General features: G+C 37.9%; 2 protein-coding genes across 3 annotated transcripts in view; one reads left to right on the forward strand and one right to left on the reverse strand.

Moving 5' to 3' along the window:
* Positions 1-1,809: 1,809 nt before the first annotated feature.
* RPLP2 (ribosomal protein lateral stalk subunit P2) lies at positions 1,810-12,460 on the reverse strand. Its single transcript, XM_039321902.1, has 5 exons — positions 12,317-12,460; positions 11,180-11,303; positions 7,199-7,247; positions 2,459-2,554; positions 1,810-1,924 (listed from the first exon to the last, which is right to left on the reverse strand). The coding sequence occupies exons 2-5, from the start codon at positions 11,300-11,302 to the stop codon at positions 1,848-1,850; spliced, it is 345 nt and encodes a 114-aa protein (XP_039177836.1). The 5' UTR covers position 11,303; positions 12,317-12,460; the 3' UTR covers positions 1,810-1,847.
* A 1,975-nt stretch (positions 12,461-14,435) lies between these two features.
* Positions 14,436-21,511, forward strand: part of PIDD1 (p53-induced death domain protein 1) — a 31,636-nt gene continuing 24,560 nt past the window's right edge. Inside the window, exons 1-4 of one of the 2 annotated variants that reach the window (XM_039321897.1) lie at positions 14,436-14,775; positions 17,652-17,992; positions 19,407-19,820; positions 20,234-20,437. In XM_039321897.1, coding sequence (XP_039177831.1) covers positions 17,740-17,992; positions 19,407-19,820; positions 20,234-20,437 — 871 coding nt within the window. In that variant the 5' untranslated portion in view covers positions 14,436-14,775; positions 17,652-17,739. Of the gene's footprint in view, positions 14,776-15,510; positions 15,548-17,651; positions 17,993-19,406; positions 19,821-20,233; positions 20,438-21,511 lie in introns of those variants that run through there. The other variant, XM_039321898.1, reaches the window with a different exon arrangement.

Raw genomic sequence — 21,511 nt, forward strand, 5'->3', positions numbered from 1 at the left:
TTGGAAAACAACTGGAAGATAGCAGTTACCTATCAGGGTGATGAAATGTCTGCAAGCAAACAACCAGGCTCAGAGAGCAGCAAGGACTGTTTATTTACAATTTCATGGCAGCAACCTCCTCACATTACGCACTAGCTATAGTTTCCAGAACTTTTGAAGGGCAAGACTGTATAGAGCACATTACATAGAATATTCTGAACTCATCAAAGATGTAGCTTTCTTGAGAAGTCCCTAACGCTAGGAAAATTGGAAGAATGACCAGCATGAAGGCAAACAGGCTTCGTTGCAGTGCAATGGGTGCACTATTGAAAGGCCTTCAGTTTAGGCAATAATTAAAAGCTGATTACAGGTATTAAAGCTACGCCTTCTACAGAAAGGTGCTCAGTTGAAGATGCACAAATGCATTTCTAGTGTTACCACTCACTGCCAACATTTGTTAACGAAATACTGAGCATTCTGCTCAAATGCTTGGTGCTTCATTGGGTGTATAGCTATTCTAGATTTTGTATTCTTAACTTTGGAATGTCTTGTTTATTAATGTTTACCACATCCAATATTTTACTGTATTTCTGAATGGGAACCTCCAGACTATCTTTTTAGATGTTAACGATTTTAATAGTTATTAAAGATCTGATTAATTACGTCAATTGCATTTAGGCCAATTAAATACAAACATGAAAATCCTTTACAGGAAAAGACTGTCTTTATAAAATTGTTGAGGAGATACCTGAGTTAGGTAATCTGTTGGAATAAAATATATTTGCGATTCAGAAAATAACCCCTGAAAACCAGTGTCTCACAAAGCAAGGAATGCCGCATGTAAGTAACCAAAATAAGCTTTGCATGCAGCTTCCTGGAACATTTAGGTACGTTAGGAAAAGGAATTCTATTTATAACCTATATATTGAGTGCTGAATATTTTGATAATAAACCATGATGTACAAAATTGAACACACACATAAATATAAATAGCTAAAACCTAATACTCCTTCTTATTTTCCCCACAACAATCCTGTGAGGTCATGTTATATTAGTTCTCACTTTGTTCAAGTTAGCAAGTCCTCTATCCATTTGTATTAAGAGTATTAAAACAAGCTGGTGGGATAGCAATGCCAACTTCTGTCATATGGTCCCATAATGGCATTTTGGAACTGGCAGCAAACAGTCTAGGACAGTGGTTCTCAACCTGTGGGTCGGGACCCCATTTGGGGTCAAATGACCATTTCATGGGGGTCACCAAACCACGCTTTCCGCCATTTTTTTCTCTTTTCCCTAGCTGTCCTCCCTCTTATTGGTGGCCACACCCACTTGGGGGTCACCACAACATGGGGAACTGTATTATGGGGTCACGGCATTAGAAAGGTTGAGAACCACTGGTCTAGGATCTAGTCTATAAGGGAGTACTTTATCACGGACAGACTATTAAATACCAATTCAAAAATCTCAAGTTATAATGTAGCTTAGTTCTAGCTTAGTATAGTATGTCAAACCAGCCATGGTCACCATAATCCATGGTTTATGGTTGAATTCCGAAAGAACCCAATTAACTGATGAGCTAATGCAAGAAACCAGTACAGTAGTTTTGTAATGTATAAACTCAAGGTAATTTTGTTATAAATTTAACAAAGATAAGAGTTTATTTTCTACTAGAAAGCATTTTAAGTTTTAAAATGATCATAACCTTTAAAAAGTGACAAAATATTCAAAACTCATCATAATGAATACACAATAACCTTCTGGTTTCCTTTGGGTAAGTCCAACTTTTGAAGCAGTATTAACCAAGCTTATAAATTAACAAAACAATGCAAAATCTTTGAAAAATATTTATTACAGATTAGCTCTTAATTTTAGTCAAATAATCCAAAACCCATATCATCATCAGATTCTTCAGACTCTTCTTTCTTTTCCTCTTTCTTTTCTTCCGCTGAAAAGACATAAAGTCAATTAGTCAAGAATTTTGAATGCTACAAACGTATAGGTTTATTCTACATAAAGCTGCCTTCAAAGTAAAACATTAAGAATAACCAATAATTAGGATTTAGAACAAATGCACCAAGCCAGAAAATGGATTTACTGACAGGATTAAGCTCAAGCACAGAATGTCCCGTGCATAAATTTATCGGCTTTTTACTATCATGCACCAATAAAGGAATAATAGAAATGGCTGGATACCTACAGTATAATTTCATAATGATGTATAATTAGAAGTGAACAACTTAAACTGCTGAAATATTTTGTCTTATAACAATTTTTCAGAGATTAGCATGTTCCTAAAAATAGCTTTTTATATAGAACTATTCATGTTTATCTTTAAATACAACAAGGGCGTTTAACAGGCTGGACAGGTAACAGACTGTTTCATTGCTCAGTAAAAATAGCAAACTTCATTTGTGGAAGATAAGTTCAGCTTGAAGCTTGCCCACCCAAAACATTTGTTTTCATGATAAATTATGCTTACCAGCAGCTGGTGCAGGCCCTCCAGCTGGAGCAGCAGGCCCTCCAGAGGAAACCGCTACAGCCCCACCAGCAGGCATGCTAGCAAGCTTGCTATTACCTAGAGGAGAATAAACCAGAAAGATGACATTGCATATAAAATTTGCCAGGCAAAAGTGAAACTAACACCCAAAGACAATGAGCTGCAAAACAAATTTACAGCACTCCTACCACTCCTTCCTCAGCTTGATTCCATAGTCCCCTCCTTCATGCTACCTCAGCTTATTTCTGACAATGATGTAAAGTGAACAATGAACTTTGCAACTGATAGGTTAGTCAGCATCCTCGTGCTTATCAGATCTAGACCAGTGGCAGATAAGTTTTTCTCTGTGATTTATTCATTTGTAGTAGCAACACAAGGCCAAGCTTAGAACTGGCAAAGAGTACCAAACAACTGCCTAAGTAACATGATGGATGGGCCACTGAGATATAAAAGGTTGCTACAGATTAATGCCAATAGTTCTAGGGAAGTTGGAAATACACTATTTCCCTTATGAGCAATGAGTTGATTTTGGCTTTCAGAAGCATGATGGCAAGGGCAAAATGCCTGTTCTCTATTTCTAGGAATGCTTTAAAGTGTTCCATAATGGTTTCAAGCCCCAAAAGTAAACACGTTTTACTAAAAAGAATATAATTTAGATATAGTTAAGTACTTTCTCAGAACAGATAGAGAAAAAGTTTTAATTGCTCTAACAGTTTGTTGCATTAGTCTTCCTAGAGACAACCTAAATACACTATTATCAGATGGCTGATGGCACAGCAATTATTTTATTATGCTATTGTTTCATTCACTAAAATGAAAGATATTCCCACCATATTATATGTATTTCAGCTTCACGATGAGAAGACACCAAGTCACGTTTTATAGGAAGTACAGGATATCAAATGGCACAGCAATTATTTTATTATGCTGTTGTTTCATTCAGTAAAATGAAAGATATTCCCACCATATTATATGTATTTCAGCTTCACGAAGAGAAGACACCAAGTCACGTTTTATAGGAAGTACAGGATATCAACCATGCAAATATTCAAGGGCGTAATTCCATGCAGAAAGGTTATTAAAAAAGGACAAAGAATGTTGCTTAAGTGGGCAAAGTCCATGAGTAGAAGAGAAAGTTAGAGACAAAGACATAATCTATGAATAACATGCCCCCTGGATTCAGATGACTCTGATTTGCCAGCTTTTCATAGAGCATTAAGTCCAGGATGTTCCCCTGAGAACCAAGCTTAGAAAGTAAGAATATGAATTCTGAATAGGATGGAAGAATAATTAGGGAAGGTACAAATTTATTTGGATGTTTTCTAATTGTGTTTAAAAAGTTTTTATTGCTTTAATTATATATATATATATATATATATATATATATATATATATATATATATATATATATATATATATATATATATATATATATATATATATATATATATATATTGAATTGTAAGCTGACCAGAGTCATTGATTGAAATGGGCAGCTATAAAAATTGAATAAATAATAAAAAAGTGACAACTAGAGCATAGAAGACGGAGTCTGAACAAAGAATACTGTATTGAATATAGGGTATGTATAGTAACAAAATCCTTTTAATTTAAATGAGAAGTTAAAAAAAAAACCTTGGATATCAGATGTTCCAATAAGTAAGCGAAGAGTACCATGAAAACCTAAGGGTCCCCAGAGATGGGAGGGTGATTTTGTCCTCAACAGATATTTTGAACAAACAATAAAGACAAGCTAAGAACAGATTTCATTATAAAGTACAGACATTTCAAATTAGCAGAACACATTTTCAGGGATGTGCAGACACTAGGTTACAAGGCAGAAGCAATTTCCCTAGCAGCTGCAACTTTGACAAAATAAGTCAGCTGGAAGGGTGCAGGTGACACAGAAGAAAGTACTGGGGTCTAATTTTATTTTTGCTACTTATTTTTAGCAAATATGGATGAACTTAAGGATAAGGATGGGTGAGGAAAGCCTCTGGGAGATAAGCTTCATTTAATTGTAAAAAAAGAAACTAAAGAAACCGGAAATAAATAGCATGCTTCAGGAGATTGGAATCAAAAAACAATATTGGCATGTAGTTGTAAAAAGCAAAATTTATTTAGGAGGACAGGGAGAAAAACATGGTATGTTTAAAAAGCAGTATAACTGCAGTATAAAAAGAGAATGCATATGAGATATTATTAAAACAATTGAATATATACTCCAGATGATGACGCATACAGAAAATGCCAGTAATAGAGGGCACCTCACAAAATGAAATAGCAGAGATGAAAGGGTAATTAAGCAGATGCTTTGAAAGCTTCAAATCTTTTATGTGAAGGATATTAGGCCTAGAGTAGGATGAAGCCGGCAACAGACATATTGTATATTGTGTAGCAGAGGATGCTGAATAAATGCTATGAGAATAAAACTTTCCTTTGAATGACTTGCATTCCACTAATTAACCATTAGTTTAGTTTTCAAAACAAAAGGTTAATTTTTCTAGTAGTTTGTTGAGAACATCCTCTATATGAACAGATCAGCATATGTATCTGTTTTTAAGAGAGTTCCTCTAAATTAATGTAGTCCACCAGCGAAGCCCATCAGGTAACAGATAAGCCTGTGAGAATTAGGATGGACCTATTTCATGTATAATACATAAATAGAATGCAATAATCCCCCATTGCATCACGCGTGTACTGAAGATGCTCTGGGGCCTATTTTGATTGCAGAATCCCAACCAAGGACTACACACACTCCTTCTAATTATTGCAGATGCAAGGAAAGTCTACGGCTTTCCCAAAGGGAGAAGATGTGCATTAGTTGAATCACTTTTCTTGATGACAGAGAACATAGAGAATGTTGATTCCCTATTCCCAGGCAGAGAAAATGAATGACGTTAGGGGTAAAGCTTAACAAAGTGATTGATAAACTACTTCACCTCTTGATGTCATTCACTCTGCCAAATTACACTTTAAATACAGTACCCCTCAACTTACAACAGTTTGTTAAGTGACCATTCGAAGTTACGTCAGTAAAAAAAAGTGACTGATGACCCCTGCAACATCCCCATGGTCACATGATCAAAATTGAGATGACTGACAACTGACTCATGTTTATTTATTTATTTGTTTATTTATTTATTGTAAAAAGTTTTATTGGTTTTTTCCATTTCCCCCCCCAAAAGCTTAGGACACAATGTGGTGGTCAGGATGTCAAATCATTCAAAAACAAAATCATATAAATATAGCTCAAATTAATTATCAAAAATTTCCTCTCTGTTTCCTAAATATAGTATTGCTTATTAAAATTAATAGTTTTAGGTAAAATTCAATTAAACAAAATTCATCAATCACATGCGATTGTAATAATCTATATCCTGTTTTTAAGCTTTACTAATTACAGTTGTCATACTCCAATAACATTTTAGTAAATATATAGTTGGCATTTAGGTATCCTTAATAATAGACCATTCATTGAGACTGATTTTTTCCCTGTCACAAATAGCTCTTCCTCTCTCTCTATTACAACATAGTTATCATATTTAAAATAATAATATAAGTCCAACAGATACAATCCTATTTTTAAGAATATATTCTATCATTTCATCAATCTACATTTATAGAAAATCTTTTTAAGCCCTTGATAAAGTTTACACCTTCAAATGCTTATAATATCAGGAAATTCCCATCCTTCATTCATAATTAAATCAGACAAACTCTCTCTCTATTACAACATGATTATCATATTTAAAATTATAATGTAAGTCCAAAAAAAAAATATACATTTCTATTTTTAAAGATATATTCTATCATTTCATCAATCTACATCTATAAAGTCTTTTTACCCCCTGAAAAGATTTACTCCCACAAATAATTATCAACTATAATAACAGTAAATTCACATCCTTCATTCGTTATTAAATCAGACAAAATCTCTAAAGCCTTTTTAACCCATCAAGTAACATTTTATGTCACATTTAAACCTGATTCTGGCTTTCTTTCTATGCCAAATTGGTTCCCATATTAAAGCTTTTCGGTTATTGAACCTCAATATTTGATTGCAAAAATTTCTAACCAATTCAAACTGAACAAAATTTCTTTCCCTTTCTGCTAATATCATCTGAGTATTATATTGGGTTTTACTCAATGTTATGGTTATCTCTTTATTGCAATTTCCAGAGGATTGTGAATTGACTCATGTTTATGATGGTTACAATGTCCCAGAGTCGTGTGATCACCTGTTAACAACCAAGCAAAGTCAATGGGGAAGCCCAATTCACCTAACAATTGTGCTACTAACTTAAGAGCTGCAGTGATTCACTTAACAATTGGGGCAAGAAAGGTTGTAACATGGGACAAAACTCACTTAACTGTCTGGCTTAGTAACAAAGTTTGGGTTCAATTGTAGCCGTTAAGTCGAGGGCCACTGTACATACATGTAATAATATTTAAGCTAAATCCAGTTGATAAGCCAAATCCAGTCCAGTTAAAGGACCTTTGGCTACTAAGTTTATTTCCAAAATTAATTTCTACCAATGTATTTTGCACTATATGCCCCAAGCTGTACTGTGGAGACCAATTTTTGATTCTCCAAATGATCTGGAAACTCACTGGATGATTTGAGGCCAAACACTATTTCTTATCCCAGCCTATTTTACAGGGATGTCTTTGGAAGAGTAAAACATTAAGAAACACAGTATAGAAACATAATCATCTCACCTTGGGCAATGACATCTTCAATATTTTTCCCATTTAACTCACCAATTACCTGTAAAAAATAAAATTAAGGAGTTAATTTAACAGCTAAGCAGCTAGTTTGATGTAGTGGTGAAGGTGCTGGCCTAGAAATCAGGAGATGGAGTACTAGGCCTGCCTTAGGAATAAAAGCTGACTTTGGACCAGCCATTCTTTTAACGTGCCTACCTCACAGGACTGTTGTGAGAACATAGGACGCAGAAGGATTAGGTATGTTTATTGCATTATATATATTAAAAGGTTGGGATAAAAATCTAATAGTAATAATAAACATGGTGCTGCATCTGTGCTCTTGAAAAAAACACTGTCTATCTCCTATTAGGATGGGAATAATCACTTGAGCTATCTGCACAAATTGCAGAACAATAATCTGCAAATTCTCAATATTACGCTCTATAAAGCAGATTACAAATATAATCACAATAAAGGAGGATAACTCACATTGGACTCAAAATAAGCCATTGGTTCCATCCACTACATTTCCTATCAAAAGTATTTCTACAGAACTATATCTTGTTTGTTTGAATCTAAACATTAAATATTATCATTCTCTGCATTCCCCCAAAGCTAGCAATATTTATGTTACTCTTGGCTATCTAGACTACATTCCCTAATAATAGTTTAGTTAAATAATTCAATACTACTTCAGAGATGAGCATTCATCAGCAAGAGGCCTTGAAACTAGCATATATAAGAAAAATTGTACAATATGTACAATTAAAAAATCACACCCTATACAAAACAATGTACATATTTCCAAAGGTTTTAAGAGCCTTCTAGCCTTCAGTTTGGCAACATCCAATGAGCAGAAACAACTCTTGGGGGGGGGGGGAGAAACTAGGGGAAAAAAATCAGTTGTACAACCGACCCCTGGAAATATTACAGAACACATGTAAACAATTTTTAAACTATAAGCAATCCTTTTTTCTGGAATTTTAAAAAAATCGAATTGTGATTTTTAAGAGACTGAGCAATGTATTATACATAGTACTTGCTCAGTAGCTACAATTGGGACTGACAACCCCGCCTCTAAGCAAAACATCATGTGAGTTAAGTCATTTCCCATTTGGTTGTTATCCAGGTCTTTGTGGGTCATTAAGTGAGACATATGACTTGGCACCTTATGGCCAACTTTGCCACTGATTTTACTTGTTGAACACCAGTTGTAAAGCTTGCGGGGATGCTACAATAGTTGTAAATATGAGGACTGGTCATAAAGTTACCTTTTTACCACCCTTGTAACCTCAAAAGGTTGCTAAACAGGGCTGCTGTTAAGTGAGGACTATCTGTGTTCAATTGAATGTTCCAATTTAATGGAGAATAATAATTTAGCCTGAACACTTTGAAGCAGGGTAACTTCTTTCATTGTCTTATAAATCTTTTTGCAAATCTATTTTTAGCATGATATAATCAGCTGGAAAAATAAATAGCAGTTATTGAATATCTACAGCGGTTCACTAATTAAAACTTTGAGCAAACTGTTTACATGTCATTTGTTCTATATTATAAAAAGCAATACAAATATTAAAAAAATAATTGGCTTTTAGCATGTCAACCTGGGAGCAGCTGCACTGTGCCACAATAACCTTATCATCTCCCTTGGTTGCAGTATGTAATATTGAAATTGTACTTAACCTTAAAATACTTTGGCAGGACTTTTTAGTAATAGCTCCCATGCACTGCAACAAGCTCCCTCTTGGGTCACATTTGGCAGCATCCTTCCAAACATATTCTGTAAGACTGTTACCACCATCCCATTCTAATGTGCCTTTGAATTTGGGTAATAGTTGATGGCCATTACACTGGTTATAATATGTATATTGGCCATTGTATTTTATATTTATTCATTCTTTTACTCTGTTTTGTTTCTGGACTCTCCACTGATGGTGAATACTGCAAATAAATTAACTAATTCCAACGATCACGTTTTAGTAATATGAAAGCACAATACTAAGCTATATAGATTTCAAAACAGAAATTAAAGTATTTTTGATATAACAAGGCTTAGAGGAAAATAAATCACCCCACTTTAAATAGGATTTAAATAAACTTATAGGACTTATAGGTATTGCAGAACCAGCTATCACTGGCCATGTACAGGATGCAAATTTTTCATGAACTGCGTCCCACTTTTTTCACTTTTAGGAAAAGGAAAGTTTTCACTGTGCTGAGTAACAAAACCATCCCCATCTTGTTTCATGCAGGGATAGTTATTACACTCTGAACTGCTCTTTAGAGAAGGCCTTTGGAATTTACAGGCTTTAAACTATAGAGTGAGAGAGGAAAATTTCCTCAACCTAACAGATTTCAACAAATAAAAGCTGTTTTGCAGGAACAATATTGCACATATTCCTCTATAGCTTTTCTTGTTCAAATAGAAAATATTTCACAATTATATGGTTAATAAAAATACAAGTCTGCCACTAAGCCATAAACCATAATAGATGAATTACCTCAATACAATAAAATAAGCCAATCAAACCACATTATGCCTCTGTACTATGTCGGCTCAGCCTTCTAGTGATTTTGCAATACATTATGAGTCAAACCTAGTTTAATATAATACATGTTGGATTCAGACAAAATCATATTTAAGGCTACTGAAATCAGTATGAATAGCTAATTATGAGTAACTTGAGTGCAATTAATTTAAGCAGGACTATCATATTGCATACAATTCTATTTCATCTACCTGGAAATACGAGGGCAATTCGGAAATAAACCTCCGTTTGGTTATCAATGACACTTGCAGATACAGAACTTGCAGGGCTATGGGGGGGGGGGTTATCAAAAACATCCCAACAGAACTTCTTCAAAAGTTCTTGGGTGCGTCTAGCAATGTGCGGGTGAGCATTATCGTGAACCAACACACCTGAAGTCAGCATGCCCTGACTGACACTTGTTATGGATGGCTCGTCTGAATTTCCGTAATGTTTCACAGTAGATTTCTGAATTGATGGTCGAACCACGCTCCATGAACTTCATTAGCAGTACTCCTTTGGCATCTTCATATTTGGTGGGATTTTCTATGGCACCACTTCCAGTGTGGTATTAGTTCACAATAATGCTCGTCCGCACACCCCTAGACGCACACAAGAACTTTTGAAGCAGTTCTGCCGGGATGTTTTTGATCAAACCCCCCCCCCCCATAGCCCAGATTTGGCGCCAAGCAACTACTAAGGAATTTCAAACTTGGTAAGACATTATGACAAGTGCCTCAATTTGAATGGCGATTATGTCAAAAAATAATGTACTGTTGTAGTTTTCTAATGTGTATAATAAAAGTTCTCTATCTGCGAGTGTCCGTCATTGATAACCAAATGGAGGTTTATTTCTAAATCGCCCTCGTAGCTTTAACTGAACTGAAAGGACTTTATTTCTCAATAAACATTAAAAACTACCCATTATCCAAACACATAATCAAAATAGGCTACCTAAGCTTTTTTTTTTTTTTTTTTTGCCCAGGTACATACAATTCAAGTAAAAGGAAATTAGGTCTTATATTTCATTCCAAGACTCAGGAAGATACTACTTAATCTACTGCAGGCATGTCAGACTCATGATGTTGCACGACGTATCGCGACCTTTTCCCCATTGCCGGCAATGGGGTAGATGCGGTTTCAGTATGATGCATCCAGCCCGTGGACTGGCAGTTTGACATGCCTGATCTACTGCAACAACACACATAGAATATCTCAATTACTCCAAATCACTAACTAATTCTGAATAGTGGAAGTCAGTTATAGTGTGATAGCTTCAAGTCCTCAAGGGGTCTCTATAGAAAATAAGCCATGCTAATTACAACTAGGAACACATGTTGTAAGCCTTCATGTTATCCGCTTAATAACTGTGAAGATTACACTTATAAAATAGGTGTTTCATGTGTCTCTGAATGATGGCTCAGGAAAACAAACAGGAATACATATATTATGTATCTAGTCTCACCTTAGTCACACGTTCATCATCTGTCTCAATGCCTACACTATCAAGAATTTTCTTCAAATCTTTTGAGCTTGGAGATTCATTGCCACCAAGGACAGCAAGAAGGTAAGCTGCAACGTAACGCATTCTGTGAAGAGAAAAGCAAACATTTGTGTATTTGAACAGCAATATATTTCTTAAATCCAGGATAGACTATACACTGTCTCAATTTCCTGAAAAATACATACATTACTCATAATTGTGATTCCATTTATACTTCAAAATTCAACCCGTCATTTCGCATGAAGTGCGAATGATCTAATTGATCCAGTTCAGTCTCCTCTAGGTATGGAAATTAAAAATTAAAGTTTTTTGGGGGAATTTTGTGCAGTAAAGATTCAACATCTTTTGTTAATTCCGATGTCATTACTTTTTATTCTTAAAGAATAACATAGGTGTCTAAAAGAATATTGAACTTAGAAAGTCACTGCTTATTAATAGTATAAAAAACTAGATTAGCTAGAGACCTATCTTCCCAGGTATAAAATAAAAACTGAGCAATGCAAGTTCAAAGGAAGATTGGAAAAGGCAGTACTGATCTGTATTGTCTTCTATCACTATGCTAAATACAATGACTACATTTAAAAATTAGTAGCTGGGGGAAAAGTACGGTATTTGAATCAGTTTAAACTCTGTAAAGAGATTGGTTTTTAAACTGGAAGTTGTTTCTCAAGGTATTTTTGGAAGACTATATCTCTCCCACGCAGAGGAGAAAGTATAGATCCTGATTTATACAAGCTCCCCTTTAGATACTGTTCCCACTTTTTAGAATTCCACAGGCATTTTGTTTTAACTTATTTTTCGAAAAGCGCGTTTTTGATATTCCATTTTCGAGTACAGTATAATCCAGTGGCTTAATCCAAACATTCTTTGTTTTTATTGTATCTTATCTTTTTTATTTCATAGACCACCGTGATTATTCCAATCGGTTCCTCACGCCAATTCGAGAAGCACATGGCCGCCATGTCATCCAGGCCCAAGCTACATTTCTCGGCCTTTCTCCCGTAGACAAACACCCGCAGCGGAAGAAAGCCTGATCCCCACGTCTTGTGAACACCCCACGGCCACCGAGGCGCCGGCTTCCAGCCAGCCGCTACTTACTTCCCCGCGTTGTCCGCGCAAAGGCCAGGCCTCAGACCGCGCGCTCCCTACCACGGCGACAGCCAAAAAGAAAGGGCGGAGCTTACTAAGCAAGGTTCTTCCCTTCTCTGCAACAATCGGCTCTCCCATTGGGCGCAAAAAGCAGCCAATCCGACATCACGTACCTGACCGAGGCTTCGTAGGCGTTCCGCCAATAGAAATGCGAGTCTTCAAACGCCGAGACCGGCGCTACATGGGCGGGGCTTTTCTGAGGATGATACAGTAGTCCCCGAGCGGGGTCTGCTGGTGAAAAGTGAGGGCTTTATATCAGGGCCGAGGAATTCTGGGAGTTGAAGTCCACAAGTCTTCAAGTTGCCAAATTTGGGGACCCCTGCTTTATATAGTTTGAACTGGTGGAAGTGAAATTCTTGACTGCCACTAACCTGAAATGGTCTGAATCTTAAACCTATTAACTTGATAATTGCTTAACTTCCATTATTAATAGACTACAATATATCCTGAATCACAGGCAGCATGTTTTAAAAATTATCAGCTGCCATGTAGGAAAAGTGGCAGAAGCCCTTCTTGACCCTTCTGAGTGCATCTGGTGGATTGCTATAGTAGACCAATGTCTATGGAGATTCTCGATCATCCAGGTCATAAGTTATCCCAAAGATGCTTTTTCACAAGGCAACTGGACTTTCTTGTTTTTCTTTGAAGATATTTCACTTCTCATTCAAGAAGCTTCTTCAGCTCTGGCTGTATGGTGGGGAACAGAAGGATTTATATTCCTTGCAGTACGTAGGATAACATAGGACAGTGATGGCGAACCTTTTAGAGACCGAGTGGGTGGGTGTGGCCCATTGGGTGGGCGTAGCCCATTGGGTGGATGTGGCTGCGGTGGTAACGGCAGACTGGGTGGGACTAAAAAGTTCAATCAATCAATTCCAACTTTGCAAGATCTTTTTTTTTTCCCACAAAAAGTTGAAATTGACTGAGTGACCTTTTTTTTTTTTTTTTGCACACGGCGGCGGAGGCCTAAAGTGAAAAGGTTTTATAAAACCCAGCTGAAGGCCTAGGACTGGAGCGACAGCGCGCGTGTCCACAGAGAGGGCTCTGAGTGCCACCTCTGGCACCTGTGCCATAGGTTCGCCACCACTGACATAGAACATACCCATCAGGACAAGATTCAATAGTCCATCTGCATTTAAAAGACAAAGGCCACTCTTTCGAAGACAGCAAAGTCCACATTTTGGACAGAGAGGACTACTGGTTTGAAATAGGGGTCAAAGAGGCCATCTATGTCAAAACTGAGCAGCGTTCTCTCAACAGAAGGAAAGGGATATGACATCATCTATCTCCAGTCTACAACAGTCCTTTCAGCAATTCCAAGGCTCCACATCCATTTGCACTATTCAGGTGACCCTGAGGACAAGATAAACCTCCAAGTGGCCTCAACAACTTTCTAAAGAATGCAAACGACCAGCTGTCTGAAAGGAGTATAAATCCTTCTATTCCCCACCATTCAGTTAGTGCTGAAGTAGCTTCTTGGATAACTATAGTAGACCACTTTTTGTCTCAACACAAGAGGAAGCTTATGATTCTGTTAAAGATTTTTTGAACTTTGCCTATATTAGAGCAGTCAACCAGAGGCATTTAGAAATTATGGCAATGTTCAGTGCAAAAATATGCAAAATTCCATAAAAGTGTAAAAGAGGCATTTTTTTTTCACAGAAGGATATGGATATCCACAGTCTTTTAAGTGCCCTGATTTGGAAGTAAACTCAAGAAGTTCAGTTTTTACTTTTGAATAGAGGGTAAAATTGAGCAAAGAAAATCCACATCCTTTTATGACTTATTTACAACAGTGACTTCCTGGTTGTGAGAAAATAGTTTTAGTCAAAAAGTTCAGATTATTTATATCATATTAAAGAGTGTGCGGTTGTAGTGAGTTTCTTTTTTATGTTTGATGTTTTTTATTCTTTAAAGTTTCCAGAATCCTTAGGACTTAATTTAATAACAATAAATCTGAAATCCTCTTTGACACACAAATTGCAACATAATTAACCCGTCATTGCTGAGCCTGGAAAAGCGAAGGTATCCTATTCTCACACCAGCGGAAGGTTTGTTGGCAAAGAGCAGATGATTGGAGAGTTCACTTAACCAGATCCTTGGCATGCAAGCTGCTTCCTCTTTGCGTTAAAACGCAGTAACCCTTAGTTTGCCTGGGTGAGAAAACTTGTGAATGCACGGAAGGAACGGGAGCAGCTCTTCCTTTAACAAAAAAAGTCCCGATTCTTGGAAAAAATGAGGCTTCTGTCCTCAGCGATGTGCAAACGTCAGACGATCGATCGCAGCAGTTCCGCACTCTGAGCGCGCGTATTTTCCTCCACAAAAGTAGCGTGGCTTCTTTTTAGCAACGGCGGGAAGTATGAAAGTTACGAAATGACCTCAACAGAACAACAAAATGATCTTGCTGGGTAAGACTTTTTTTTTTTTTTTGCCAATAGTAATTGAGGAATGGGATTGTTCAGTCGGAGGGACTGCTAACCCGAATGGAAATTTCTGTTAAAGCCTCTTCTCTATTATGGGACTGGACCTTAGTGGACGCCCTTCACCATACTTCTTTTTCCGGGCAATTTTTCTTCTTGCTTCCTGCAAACTTCCTCCAAAGCTGCTTGGTTGCTTCCCCCCCCCCGTCCCTCATCAGAACGTTATGACAAAATCAGTTAATAAAATCTAGTTGCTTCGCCTTAAGGTAAAACAAATCAAAAGCATAAATATGAATCTATTGCAAGGTACCTTACATGCCAGCTATTCTCTTCTCAAAATCGGAACCCATTCTGGAACAAACGCCTGGAAATGCTCAGGCTAGCAGCTCTCGCGATTATGATTTTTTTTTTCAAAGTTGCATTTTACAAGAACTAAAATATATTTCAGAGATAACACTAAATGATTGAATCTAAACGCTTCTAAAGACACAGAGAAAGTAACCATGCTGCCTCCTGATCTTTGCTTCCTCTGCCCACAGTGTTGCCTTTCACCCCTTCTATTAATCTCTTCAGAGAATCTCACCAAGGGAAAGCTGCCTTGTCTTACTTAGACCCTTCTAGTTTTGGCTCTGATCGTAGATACATTATGCTTTCCTGAACTCCCAACTTCCTGATGCTGGCCTGTTCTTGTATTCCCAGTGAGTCTGAGGGCACCAGGCTCAGAAAGGATGCCAAAATAAAAGGCAGGAAGTATATTTAGGTAAGCAAAGCTTATAAATGAATAAGCAAGAACTTGTAAACGGGATCTTGGATTTTGTTGTTTTGTTGTTGTTCCTCCAATGAAGTTTTGACTCCTGGCAACTGTCTGGACAAGTCCCTGGAGTTTTCTTGACAAGATTTTTCAGAAATGGCTTACCCATTGCCTGGTTCCTAGAGCTGAGAGAGAGTGACTGGGCCAAGATTACCCAGTTGGCTTCGTGGCTAAGATAGGACTAGAACTCACAATCTCATGGGGTCTATGCTGGTACATTAAACTGGCTCTTTTAACTAGGCATGCTAATTTGAAATTCATTCATAAATGAGGCTTTGGGGCTTACTGTTTAATGAAAAAAGAAACTAATGCTTGGCAAAGGAAATAATAAATCATATACAAAAGGAATTGGGGCTTCAGTGATGTGCAAACTTGAGATACATCACAACAAAGACTTGTTGTTCAGTAAATATACGCTGTATTACAGGTAGTCCTTGACTTACAATCATTTATTTAGCAACCGTTCAAAGTTACAATGGCACTGAAAAAAGTGACTCGGAATCAGTTCAAATACTTCCAACATGGCAGCTTCCTCATGGTCACATGATTAAAATTCCCAGTGCTTGGCAGCCAGCGTATACATATAACAGTTGCAGCGTCCAAAATCATCCCTTCCAACTGTTCCAGCCAGCTTCCAACAAGCAGTCAATGGGGAAGTTGGATTCGCTTAATAATCACATTATTTCTTAATTATAGCGATTTACTTAACAATTGTGGCAAAAAAGATAAAATAGGTCACAATTAATTTTACAATCGCTTTGCTTAGCAATGGAAATGCTGGTCCCAGTTGTGATCATAAGTCAAGGGCTACCTGTTGAGTCCTCGGATTAATGGTGAATGAATACAGGACATCCTGTGGTTCCAACAGCTCTTTTATTGAAGTCTTTTCCACTCCGTCACAGCTTTGAGGCTCGCAGGCCTCTCAGACTTCTTTTAACAACGTCCCCGGGCAGAATGGCAACAATTAGGCGCGCTCCGCGCCTTGCGCATGTGCGCGAAGCCGGCGCCAGCCAGTCTGGTCCCGGGCAGCTTGCAACTGCCCAGGACCATTGCAACGTCCTGAGCCTGCCTTTGCAGGCTCAGGACACAACACTACCTGTATATGCCTTTTTTTTTTTATTCCTAGCATTTTCACACAAGTTCAGATTCCATCTTTTTAGGATCAAATTAGCACTGATCTATTGGTTACAACAGGAATTAACCCTCCGGCTTATTGTCTGAGCCTGACATCATGGCCTGAGATAGAGTGGCCCAAAGTCGCCCAACTGGCTTTCATGGCTAGGACAGTATGGAACCTATAGTCTCCTGGTTTCTAGCCTGCTGCTTTAACCACTAGACCAAATGGCCTCTATAGTATGCAATACAATGTGCAATATAATGTAATTGTATTAATTGCTGGATTCATCTTGGCACTGTTTGGTGACAAGATGATTCTTTGCCGGGCCGTGGCTTGCTGGCCACCAGGCCACGGAACAAGCTGGCTACTGCATGCACAGGTGTGTGCGCACTCACGCCCACTCTCTCTAGTGCCACCGCCGCTGCGCAAACGGGGCACCGTGTGGCAAAAACAGGACACCACGTGGTGAAAACAGGGCAGTGCTAGTAAGTGTCATGCTCGCAGCACTGTTTGTGTGCGCGCGCATGCGCACATAAAATGCTTCCCCCTCCCTTTGCCTCCAGTCCGCCAACAAAGAAAGGTTGGAGACCTCTGCTCTAAAATGTGATAAAAGACAGCACAGCTGCCATATGCTTCATAATTGGGATAGAAATCATGCTAATAAGAGAAAAACTGCACCTAACCTTTTAGAAAATGTTTCTTATAGCTAATTGCCCTATCATTTCATCATCTGTTCAAGAAGATCATTTTTACAAGATTTGACTGTGCAAGATTTCACTGTATTAGGAAGACTTTACTTAAAGCATGGAAGCTTGAAGTATCTCTTCAGTGACATCGTGCTCAGGTGCGATCTCTGTAGCTTTCTTCACCAGACTAATTGTGCAGTTCTATAATTTCCTAAACTGTTTTCATGTTCTTCCCATCTCTTCTCCCCAGAGGCTGCCCCATTCTTCCATCTTTAATGATTCGTAGTACCATTGGCAAGTCAGAACATGCACAGCCCATGGTGATATAAGACCAGAAGATGGCAGGACTGCCAGAGCCCAGGGATCTTCCAGGGGAGGGCACTTTGGAGGCTGTTTCCTATTTGGCTGGCAACCGACTGAACCTAGACGTCTATCCTGAGAGCTGCTGCTTGTTCCTCAAGCTTCTGGACAGCAGGAGAGAAGAAGTTGAACAGGTGGAGTTCTTGAGGCTGAACTGCAATGAGGACCTTATCACTTCCACCTTGAGCAGCCTTCCTGCTTTGAGGGGCTTGAAATCTCTTGTGCTCAAAGGTAATGGCATGTTTATTTGGCCACTTTGTTCAATTGCTTCTAATGTGCTCTTTCACAGTTTCTTCTTCTGCCCTGATGGTTTGGTTCATTTTCTTGTAGCTTCTAGGAATGGTCTTGGACCAGTTCCTTCACAAAGTTATGTGGCAAGAGGCATGTGCATGTGTTTAGATGTTGTTCACATTCCTTAAAAGTGGCTTAACTTGCAGATAATGATGTGAAAGCTTCTAGCCTTAGTGTTCTTCATTGGGCAACACCCACCCACCCACCCACCCACCCACACACACAATTTCCTGCTAGATTTTTTTTGGGGGGGCTGGCATGGATTACCACTGCAATGATGGAGGGTTCTCTGTTAGACGGTTGCAATTTGTGATAGCATTCCTGTCAAACCCAGATATTTTCACAACTGAGAGCATGCAAAAAAAATACGAAATCAATAGAGCTGATTCCTCTGGCTTCTGTCCTCCCAAAGTTTATATGAATCTTGATTTCATAATCATGCAGCATAGTCAACTCATTTTAATAATTGTGTAAAATTTCTAAACTGTTGTGGAAGATATTTTTTCACATCTTTCATCTTTTTTTACAATTTTCATTGCATAAAACCAGCAATATTTTCTGTAATGTTGCTCAGCATTTGGAGGGGTATATATGTTTGTAAAAGCACAGTAGATAATGTTTGATGCTGTCCTTTAAGCACAATGTGTCTTACTTAATTCCCCTCCCCCTTTCATTTGTGCAGAGGAGATTTCAATATTTAATTAAGTCTAAAATCTTTATCCTATTTTCTCTAAAGGATAGCTGTGGCAATCATTAGATCTTAAGTCTGAATGTGTAATCAGAGAACTACACTCTTATTTCTGCATAGATTATGTTCAAGTTAAATCTGCAAATGTAGAATTCTATTAAAGTCAGTGTCATACAACTCAGTCATATATATGAATGTGAGCCTAATATTTTTGCCTACTGTGTAAATGAATAGCTAAAAAACAACCCCTTAGAAATATCATTGTTATTAATATACTTATTAATAATGGTGAGTTAATGCTGAATATAAATCAGATAGTTCCCTATTCTCAATTGCAGCTTCCCAGTTTAGTAATTTGTATCGTTAGAGAGCTATTGGAGGTGGACCAAGACGCCCAAACAATGGTTCTATGTGCCCTTTCTGGTGTTCAAGGAGAATTTAACCATCTCTGTCTTGGCCTTTTTATTACCAATGTACCCTGAAAGAAGCAGGAGAACCTTGCCAAATATTCACTCACTACAGTTGTATCATATTGTTGTATGCATTCTTTAGCTTCCTGGGCATTCCTTAAGTTTCATTCTGTATTGCAAATTATTTCAAGTAAAAACCATGTCTGTAGGAAGTTGCTGTGGTGCAAACCTTTTTTTTTTTTTTTTACTTTTTCAGGTGGACATTCTAGAGATGACATTGGTGCATGTCAGAGAGGATTGCTAGCATCTTTGCCACAAGAGTTTGGGCAGCTACAATGCCTTGCTCATCTAGATCTCAGCTTCAACAGCTTCACCGTTTTACCTCCCTCCATTACTAAGCTGACCAACCTCAGTTTTCTCTCAGTCAACCACAACAACTTGAAGAGGCTGTCTGAGGACTTTGGCCAGCTTGCCAAGCTGACTTTTTTCTCTGCCATGAAGAACCAGCTCAAAGATTTGCCACAGAGCATTGGGGGGCTGGCAGCATTGCAGACACTGAACCTCTCTGAAAATGCACTGGAATCCCTCCCTGAAGAGATTGGGAACTTGCACAGCTGCACTGAGCTTGACCTCTCTGGAAATGAATTAACAGGAATACCCAGTTCTCTTGGTAAGGTGTTTACAATTTTTTTTTTAAAAAAAAGATATGGATTCCTTATTCTACTTTCTGGGAATAAGAAGTGCCCCAGGTTAGGAAAAAACACTGACTGAGGATATTGTGAAGCTTTAACCTGTGGGTAGAAAACTGCAAGAAAACAAGTTCAGAGAACATCTTCATAGTTCTTTATAATTGATGCGGCGGTATGAATGTAAAACTAAGTAATCAAGAACACAGTGGTTGGTTGGTTGGTTGTTTTGTATCTTTAACAACTAGATTGGGATAGGTTGGCATAAGACTCCTGGTGTTTTCTAAAGGGATTTGTAACTTGTAGAGTTTAAGAGAAGTAGGTATATGTATGTATTTATTTGGTTTTACCACAGCTAGCTTTTCTTTCAATTTTTAATCTGCGTTGTGACCTGCAGCCAATTTACAGTCTCTGCAGCAGCTGCATCTTCACAGCAATCTTTTGACAACTGTTCCTGCCTCCCTTGCCTGCCTACCCCACTTGTCCAGACTTGATCTGCAGAATAATAGGCTTCGAAGCATCCCTCCAGAGATCCAGAATTTTCCTTTTGTGCATCTCCGAGGCAATCCTCTAGGAGAACTGGAGGTGCCTCTGCAATCAGGTAATTGCTTTTTTCTGCTTGATTTGCCTACTGAACAGCTGTTCTCTGGCACTTTCATCTCATCCTGGGGAGAGAGCATCTGATCAACTATTTTGGCTGCCACAAAATGTTGTTGTTGTTAAATGCAGTCCCCAAACTGAAGACATGGTCATTCGTCATACAAAATATATAATAGGAAGGCATAATTGGAAAAATCACCTGAATTTCTTGTTGGTTATTTGTTATTTGTTCCATTTTTTTTCCAGCTGCCTAGTCAAAATAATTGTTTGGAAGATATACAGCACTTAAATAAAACTAACTATAATCCATAATCCCTCTAAACAGAAAGATAAAAAAACCCCAAGAAAGTGGAAAACAGTTTTAACAAACAGAAAACAATTCCAAAGCAAGCTGAAAATTAAACATCCCAGGGCTGAAAGGCAATAGAAAAAAGATTAACAGGGCTAAATAACTGCTGAAGCTACAATACATGAAAGACTTTAATTTTTTCAAATTAAAAGAGTAAAGGTTTTTGAAATGTCTAGGGAATAATAGCAAGTCATTTATACTATGTCAGAAGAGCAGAAGAGTTTTATAATAGGTTAGTTGAGGAGGATATGTTCAGTTGGATAACTACTATAGAAAAGGTCCTTTTTCATGTGACTCCCTTTCACGTCTCAGATGCAGCTATGCTTATAAAAAAAAGTTGCATCACAGGCATCAGTTATAACATACTTATTATTTGTCATTTCTTTATTCATTTCTGTTCTTCCTTCTGGGAGCTCAAAGTGGCTCACGTGAAACTCTCTCCTTATGTTCTTCCACAGCAATAAAGAGAGATTAGGACATGGACAGGTCTACCTAGATCAGTGGTGGCGAACCTATGGCACGGGTGCCAGAGGTGGCACTCAGAGCCTTCTCTGTGGGCACACGTGCTGTCACCCCAGTCCTAGACCTTCAGCTGGGTTTTATAAAACCTTTTTGCTTTAGGCCTCCGCCGCCGTGTGCAAAAAAAAAAAAAAAAAGGTTCAATTAGTCAATTTCTTGCGGGAAAAAAAAAGATCTTGCAAAGTTGGAATTGATTGATTGAACTTT

The sequence above is a fragment of the Crotalus tigris genome, unplaced genomic scaffold (assembly GCF_016545835.1).
Source record: "Crotalus tigris isolate CLP2741 ecotype Arizona unplaced genomic scaffold, ASM1654583v1 scf7180000023830.6690815, whole genome shotgun sequence".
Lineage (NCBI taxonomy): Eukaryota > Metazoa > Chordata > Lepidosauria > Squamata > Viperidae > Crotalus > Crotalus tigris.

Bases quoted from the DNA above. Each gene is read 5' to 3' on its own strand.
- RPLP2 (XM_039321902.1), bottom strand. From the start codon at position 11,302: ATGCGTTACGTTGCAGCTTACCTTCTTGCTGTCCTTGGTGGCAATGAA. The intron at 7,248-11,179 runs GTGAGACTAGAT...TATTTTTTACAG, and splicing joins ATGATGAACGTGTGACTAAG to GTAATTGGTGAGTTAAATGG. The intron at 2,555-7,198 runs GTGAGATGATTA...ATTCTCCTCTAG, and splicing joins TGAAGATGTCATTGCCCAAG to GTAATAGCAAGCTTGCTAGC.